Source organism: Helianthus annuus, chromosome 17 (assembly GCF_002127325.2).
Source record: "Helianthus annuus cultivar XRQ/B chromosome 17, HanXRQr2.0-SUNRISE, whole genome shotgun sequence".
NCBI lineage: Eukaryota > Viridiplantae > Streptophyta > Magnoliopsida > Asterales > Asteraceae > Helianthus > Helianthus annuus.
The window spans coordinates 194738372-194747041 of NC_035449.2; the positions used below are offsets into that span (position 1 = coordinate 194738372).

Below are 8670 nucleotides of genomic sequence, written 5' to 3' on the forward strand. Positions count from 1 at the left end.
AATCATTACTAAGTTTGACTAATGGGTAGATTTATCCTTGTATTGGGTGTATTTATCACACCCCTAAATAAATGGTGAAGTTATCACGACTATATTCGTCTATGTTCGAGTGTATATTATTATTTCAATATGCAATGAGTAGAGTAAATAATTTTACATTATACATAAGTACATAACCCGAACGACGGGGTCGAACACGTAAATACCTAAAAATTCTATAGAATCGGGGTCGAAAACGTATATACCCAAAAATTTCTATACGAAAACTACATATATAACACTACTGAGCGAAAAGTAGGGGTGCAAACGAGCCGAGCTCGAGCTCGACCAGGCTCGAGCTCGAGCTCGTTTAACATATGAAAGCTCGAGCTTGATTCGAGCTTTATTTGTAAAGCTCGAGCTCGACTTGAAGGTAATTTTTCAATCTCGAGCTCGGCTCGTTTAGTATTTATTAATTAATTTATATTAATTATAATTATTATTGTACATATAATTAAGTTATTTTTTTATATTTATATAAATGGTAATTATTATTATATAAATATATGTTTAATATATTAATAAAAAATATATAAACAAAAAGCTCGTTTAGGCTCGCGAGCCGGCTCGAGCTCGATAAGCGAAGCTCGGGCTCGTTTACTAAACGAGCTTGTTTTTTAGGCTCGAGCTCGTTTAAGCTCGGCTCGTTCGAGCTTTTTTTTCGAACCGAGCTCAAGTAGCTCGCGAGTAGCTCGGCTCGTTTGCACCCCTAGCGAAAAGATTGGGGAATCGGACGCCCCTCCCGCCCCCTTCTATACTTTGCCCCTGCATATCATATATTATTATTGTAAGTTTTTTTTTTTTTTTTTTTCATTTTAGCTTTAGGAATTAATGTATTTTTTTTCCATTTTGTTATCAGAAATTATTTTCAGTTATTAATTGTGAAGTTCTCAGTTTATCCATAACCGTAAGGTTGTGTAATGGTTCAGAATCAGACCGAACCAAACCAAACCAAATCAAATCGAATTAGGAGATCTCAGAGTTGTAACATTATATATATTCATGATATGTAATGAAAGAGGCAAAGAATTATTATTCTCTCAATTTTCAATAAACCTTTTTTTTGTATGTATGAAGTTGTGTAGGATGTTACATATCTACACTTTAACTATGAACAAATTTTATAGAAAAAAATTCCAAAAAATGAACGGTTGATTGATTAAAGTTCTTCCCAAAAGTGGCAAAATCATTAAAGACTACACAATTGATTTTTGTCCATCTTTCTTTTTTGATAGTGACACATTCCTAAATTCTGTGAGAAATCTATGTTTGTCATGTTGTGGGTTTTTATTTGTATTTGTACTGTTATGGTGATATATCATATGTCTAGTATTTTTAGAAGTCATGTAAAACATTTTTTATGGTGTTTTATAGGCCACGTCTCTTATGGATAATTATTATTAGTTTAATCTCTTTTAATTAATTATAGATAACACTCTTACTAAATATTATTTAGTTTAATCTCTTATGGATAATTATTATTTAGTTTAATATCTTCTAATTAATTATAGATAACTCTCCTATTAAATATTATTTAGTTTAATCTCTTCTACTTAACTATAGATAATTATTATTTAGTTTTAAATTTAATGTATACTTCTCATTATAATATCATTTATTTGATTTTCTATATCATATTATCTTCATTGGTTATAGTACCCAACATGTTATATAACAACTATAATTTTTAGTTTATTTTTACCCCAACTATTCTCATACATTTTTTTCTATCTTATATTAACTAAATAAAAAATAATATTAACTCTTATCCTACTTTAAATGTTGAGTAAAATACTTCTATTTATCTAATAAAATATTATCCTTAAATTTAAATTTAAATAGCTAAATTATTTATCACCAAAACCAAACTTTGTGATAATATATTATTTATTTATTTTTATTTTCTTTATTAAAAAATTATTATATTGATTTTAGTACATAATCTTAAGGGTTTTTTTAAATATAATTTCTATTTTATCACTCAAATGGTTGCTTATTTGCTTCTTGAATAACATGTTTGACCACTATATCTTCTTTTCAATAATCATCTCCGTAATCACCATATCTATCGCGTACCGAGTATATCCATTAGTTTTTTTAAATATAGTTTTCTTATTATTTGGTATATAAAATAACTAGATTAGTTCCCCGTGTGTTACACGGGTTGAACAATTTAAACTATATAATAAATATTTCTTGTAAATGCAAATCAAAGACGGAGACATTTATATATATTTGATAAATAATGAAACTAATAATAATAGTAAAAAAATCTCATACATGTGTACAGAGTCGTCTGTAAAAATTCATGTACCCTGTTTGAGCTCGAAAAGAATATGTTCTTTCGTAATGTTTTAATATTATTATTTAATTTTAAAATAAAATGGGTATTGGGCTCAGTAAGAGCATGTTTGGTTATGTTTTTTGAAACAACTTATAGACTTATTGGGGTTTTGGAAAAGTCAGTATGGAGTGTCTTATTGACTTATTGGTTTTTTCCTCTCACATACACCCATATTGTCAAAAATGGGGTTTTGGAAAAGTCAGTATGGAGTGTCTTATTGACTTATTGGTTTTTTCCTCTCACATACACCCATATTGTCAAACATCATTTTGTAGATTATGACATTTCAAAAAGCCAATAAGGCAATAAATTTTTTCAGAAAGCTTAGCCAAACATGCCCTAAAGCTAATGCCAATGGGTATTGGGCTCACTAAGAGCATGTTTGGTTTGCTATTTTAAAAAAATTAACATAGATATCGGGTTTTTTTTTTATAAAAAACACGTGCCCCTCGAAATCACAGACCCTGTGCGGTGGTCCTCCCCGCACACCCTTATCACCGCCCATGCATGTGTATACTCATTTAAGTAATCGATATACATTTGATGATATCCTATATTTTTTTTTTGTATTCAATTAACATTTTTCTATTTAGTATTATTTGCAATTATTAACATTTTTCTAAATGTATATATAGAGTATGGATGTTACTGAATTTTTGAAGAATAATTTTTAATTTTGACATATATATTCAAACTTATAATTATATAATGTAGTCATGAATTTTAATAAAATCCAAAAAAGCGTGAAACCTTTTCAAATTTCAATAAAGGGTTATAATTATCAGATAAACATTTTTCTATTTAATATTATCTACAAATTAGAAGATAAATTATTAGAAAATAAATATGAAAGAAAGGCGGGAAAACCCAAAAATAGGTGCATCCAATGAATGACACGTGTCACACATTGATTTACTTTATTATATGTATAGATATTTATTCAACCCGTGTAATACATGAGGGTTTCTAATGATATAACTTTTTTTATTGTTTGATAAACATTATTACATTTATTCAACCTGTGTAATACACATGCTTTTAAAGATATAACTTTTTTTATTTGATATATAAAATTACATTAATTTAACCCGTACAATACATATGGTTCTTAGAGATTTAACTTTTTATTATTTAATATATTAAATTATATTTATTCAAACCATTCAATAAAGGAGGTTTTTAAAGATATATTGTTTTATTATTTAGTATATAAAATTCATTTATTCAACCCGTGTAATATATGGGGTTATAGCCTAGTATTATATATGTAGTATTTTTAGAATTCATGTAAAACATTTTTTTAATATCAGAAGTCATATAAAACATTTTTATGGTGTCATATGATGATATGTCAATATTATACGTAGTATTTTTAGAAGTCATGTAAAACATTTTTTTTATTATAGATTCAAAATCTAAAAATATATAATATCTAAAACACAGACCTTACCGATACGACCGACCCGAATTTTGGATTTTGTTATTTTCAGGTGGGCTTTACTTTTTCTTGAACTTTTTGTTCCCAGCCACTTGTTTCTCAAAACTATGGGTGTCTATTACTCTATTTAGTTGGGATTTGAGGCAACTAAATTATTTCCTTTTTTAACAGCCAACAAATCAAATCCCGAGTACTTTCGAAGCATCCACTGGTCAAACGGAATACTCCGAGAGTAACCCGAGTTGTCCACCACCAATTCCGGGGAAAACCCAGTAACCAACCCGCCTATAGGCACGACGATGAAATTACCAATAAAACCCGTTTGACTCAAATATCGAACCCAATTTTCCTTGGGTCTCCTATCATTGTTCACCAATGCCTCACACTTTTTTTTGCCAAATGGGAATCGAACTTGAGTCTTCACAGAAGAACCCAAATCCTCTTACCAGTTGAGCTGGAGGTCGTTGGCAAATTATTTCACTATTCATTTAGATTATTCAAAGTTTTGGTAGGGGTGGAGTGTAACCAAGCAAATTAGTTTGTGAATCGCTTGATATCAGTTCATTAAAACTTCAAAACGAGCTCAAGCCTAAATATATTGAACGGCCAATGTTATTATCCCCAAACCCCTATATTTACAGATGATACACCCTAGCTTGAAATTGAACCTAGGATCTCTCCACTAAGAAGGAATAGTCTTTACTAAGTGAGCTAGTCCCAGTATCTAACAAATATATAATTATACAAGACTTGTATATAAAACTATGATTAAAACAAAAATAATACCTTTTAGTATAAACAAAAAAAAAAAAATACCTTTTAGTATAAACAAAAATAACTAAATAATTGATAATAGACATGCTGAGCTCGAATTGACTTGTTTACACCCCTACCTTTAAAAGCACCGTACTCGTCGGAGCTTTAGGACGCCACCTTGGTTGTTTGTGAAGGACGTCTTCACTATGCGGCTGCATCTTTTGACATTTGTTAATAAGGCGTACATGAGGGCAACATGCTACCCATTTGGGTCTGGGTTAGGTTTATTTGTGAACAACTCCTTTGATCGTGAACACTAGTAAACTAATCTTAGCCCCTAATTATCAATACACAAGTGTAAATCAATAACCAGGATTTGATGATGAAAATACTTTAGTGTATTTTACGATTGATGATGTAAATCAATGATCAGGATTTGTTCACTCAGTTCACAAATACATTAGCGTTCACCCTTGAATGTGAACACTAGTGAACTAATCATAGCCCTTGATTATCAATACACAGGTATAAATCAATGGCCAGAATTTGATGCTGAAAATACACTAGTATATTTTACGATTTGATGATGTAAATCAGTGGTCAGGATTTGTTCACTCAGTTCACAAATACACTAGTGTTCACTTTATAACCCCACCCTATATATATAATTTTTCATTTATTATATCCTTTACATCTTTATATATTCTTAAACTATTATAAATTATAAACTAAATTTGCTAAGAAATATAAACCATTTATTTTCAGCATATACAAACCACATGGCAGGGAATAGTATCATCCTGTCATTGGTTCAAATGGGTGGCCGTCCCTCCCCTATTGGACCAACCAGTTTATTATTTTATACACACTTTAAAATTACGTTTTTGCCCTGGAATAGTGTTTCTCTGCCATTGGTTCAAATGGACGTCGAGCAATACCCATTGGACCAACCAGTTTATTATTTTATATCCACTTTAAAATTACGTTGTTGCCCACAGTTAAAAAATACGGTTTTGCCTCAACTTCAAAATACATTTACCCTTTTGCCCCTAGCTAAAAAAACGATTTCACCCTCGGTAAAAAAAATTACGCTTTTACCCTCAGCCAAAATTACGTTTTCGCCCCAGTTCAAAATAAAATTTTGTTTTTCCCCACGGCTCAAAATTACGAATTCACACCGGTTTATTATTTTATACCTACTTTAAAATTACGATTTTGCCCACAGTTTAAAATTACGTATTTGCCCCCAGTTCAAAATAAATATATGCTTTTGCCCCCAGCTAAAATTTACGAATTTCCCCTCGGTTCAAAATTACGATATCACCCTCAATTCAAAATTACTTTTTTGCCCCCAATGCAAAATAAAAATATGGTTTTCTCCTAGCTAAAAATTAGGATTTTACCATTGGGAAAAAAAATTGATTTTTTTCCCCAAGTAAAAATAAAAATATGACTTTGCCCCCAGCTAAAAATCGTGTCAAAGAGCTGCCTAACACTTTTTTTACTTTTTATTTCTAGCAAAACTATAGTACTGTTTTTTTAATGGGTTGAGAATTATTTAGCCATCGTTGCGGCTATTTTTTTAATAGGTTGAGAATTATTTAGCCATCGTCCCGCAACGCGATCGGGGAATCACCCACCTAGTTATTATTATTAATTATTAATATATACAAATCACATACATTGACACCGTATCTCTTTATGAATAATATATACAAAAACCCACAGATAAATACAAGTTGTTTTGGAGGTATTATAAACGTCTAAAATTGGTACCATTTCTTTTGTATGTTTCTACGTGAATCATCACCATCTTCATTCACCTTTTGTTTTCTTTGTAAGCTTCTTCACTTCACACACATTATATAATCATATTACTTGATCAAATGTAACGCAACATGTTCTTCTTGCTATTTGCTTTATTTACATTGTTTACATTTTATTGTTGTTGTGAAGCTTTAAAATATGGCTCCTCAAGTGTTGTTGATCAAAGATAAAATGGAAGTGAGGATTCATGAATGTTTGGATGAACTTAGCACGGATTTGGCTGATCAGATAGAAGAATTATGCGAAGAATCGATCAAAGATCATGGAGTTTTCGCCGTTGCTATATCTGGTGGATCGATCATTAGCTTGATGAGGTAAGGTACGCCTTCCACGAGTTCAATCCTATGTTTCAACCCAGAGCTGGTTAAAATCAGTGGCAAAACTTGAGATTTCTGACGGGGGTTGAAAACGTATATATCCAAAAATTTCTATAGAACCGGGGGTCGAAAACGTATATACTCAAAAATTTGTGAACGGTGTTTTTTTTTCTTTTGTCTTTTAGTGTTTTTATTAAGGTTATTTAAATTTTTTTAGTCTCTCAAGTTTGTATGGATCTAATTATGTCCTTGAACTTTTGGCGTTTTTGTTTTCTTGAGAGTTTTAAGTTAAAGCTTTCTCGGTATAAATTCGAGTTTGTATACATTTTTCGTCAGTCCGCGCTATAAGTTTGTGTTTGTTTTTGACTACGTTTTACATCACGTGACAGTATAAATTCCTGTCTTTGTTTTTTTCTGGTCATGATTGCCGTTTGCTTATTACTTAGCATGGTTTTACGAACTCCGCCCCGCAACGCGAATGGGGTAGTTAGTACTTTTATTATAATCATAAGCATTTTATCATTTTAAAGTTTTAAACATAAGTTAATGATTTAAAAAAAAAAAGCCATTCAAAACAGATAGAACGAGACCGATAACACTCGTACTTGAAGCAATTGTGTATATTAATTATCATGCATTATTGAATACCCAAAATCAAAACAGGAAACTCAGTGAAGCTCCCTATAAGAAGACGATTGATTGGTCTAAATGGTATATATTTTGGGCTGATGAACGTGTTGTGGCCAAAAATCATGTTGATAGCAACTACAAGCTTGCCAAGGATAATCTTTTGTCAAAGGTAAATAGGCGCGTCGCCACATGAACCTAATACAAAATTTGAGTCCAGTCTAAACAGATTCTGATCAGTTTTCAATCAAACCCACAAACATATTTAGCTAAACATGATCAACAAACGGGTGTCGGGTTTTATAAGTTAAGCGTCACTTTTATGTAAGTTAGTGATTTTTTTGTTGTAGGATTCGACTCGCTAATGTAGAACAACTCGTTTAACAAACGTGTATCTTGCATTTGCAGTTACCTATTGTTCCAAGCCATGTATATTCCATCAATGATTCTCTCACCGCAGAAGAAGCAGCAAGCGAGTACGAGTTTGTCATCCGCCAGCTAGTCAAGACACGGGTAGTCAACGTTTCCAACATCAGCGACTGCCCCAAGTTTGACCTGATCCTTCTCGAAGTGGGCGCAGATGGCCATGTTGCCTCTCTTTTTCCTAACCACCCGGTCCTTGAAGAAAAAAACGAATGGGTGACCTTTATCGCCAACGCACCAAAACCACCGCCTGAAAGAATCACCCTCACCCTGCCGGTAATCAACTCTGCCGCAAACGTGATAATGGTGGCAACAGGCGGAGTGAAAGCAGAGGCTGTGCGCATGGCTATCGATGACATGGATCCCGAATGCTCGGTTTTGCCAGCTAGGATGATTCAACCTAGTGTAGGGAAATTGGTGTGGTTTTTGGATGTTGAGGCTGCTTCAAAGCTCACAAGGTTTTCTTAGTTTTGTGGTCTTGATAAAAAAAATTATGAGATTGTTAGTAGAGAAATATATTATATATACAATATAGTTATAATTTATCTATTAATGGTTGATTATATATCATATCTAACGGTCAAACAGATCAAACTAGAAAAAAAATAACTATATAAAAGCAATCAAAGATCGAACGAGCCAATACTTGTAACAAAACGGGTCAATTTGGTCAAACACAACAACTTTAGAACTGGACAGCATGGAACAAGTAAATTTTTAACTGTAGAGTGTAGACTAACCATAGAACGACATGTGTCATATAGATCGTCCAATGCTATATGACAATATACTATGTTAAATCGTAAAAATATAATCGTAATTACCTAAACTACTAATTTATAAATGTTGACAACCCAACGCAACGCAACCCAGCCCATCATGACGTGTACAGTATAATT

General features: G+C 31.9%; 1 protein-coding gene across 2 annotated transcripts; it reads left to right on the forward strand.

The window, feature by feature from the left end:
- The first annotated feature begins 6315 nt into the window (after window positions 1-6315).
- Window positions 6316-8316, forward strand: LOC110922925 (probable 6-phosphogluconolactonase 1). 2 transcript variants are annotated; one of them, XM_022167115.2, is made up of 4 exons: window positions 6316-6414; window positions 6534-6718; window positions 7385-7520; window positions 7757-8316. In XM_022167115.2, the coding sequence occupies exons 2-4, from the start codon at window positions 6543-6545 to the stop codon at window positions 8237-8239; spliced, it is 795 nt and encodes a 264-aa protein (XP_022022807.1). In that variant the 5' UTR covers window positions 6316-6414; window positions 6534-6542; the 3' UTR covers window positions 8240-8316. The 2 variants fall into 2 exon arrangements, with proteins under 2 accessions (XP_022022807.1, XP_022022805.1); XM_022167113.2 differs by lacking the exon at window positions 6316-6414 and having other exon boundaries at window positions 6477-6718.
- Window positions 8317-8670: the final 354 nt, after the last annotated feature.

Bases quoted from the DNA above. Each gene is read 5' to 3' on its own strand.
- LOC110922925 (XM_022167115.2), top strand. From the start codon at position 6,543: ATGGCTCCTCAAGTGTTGTTGATCAAAGATAAAATGGAAGTGAGGATT. The intron at 6,719-7,384 runs GTAAGGTACGCC...AAATCAAAACAG, and splicing joins TCGATCATTAGCTTGATGAG to GAAACTCAGTGAAGCTCCCT. The intron at 7,521-7,756 runs GTAAATAGGCGC...TTGCATTTGCAG, and splicing joins AGGATAATCTTTTGTCAAAG to TTACCTATTGTTCCAAGCCA.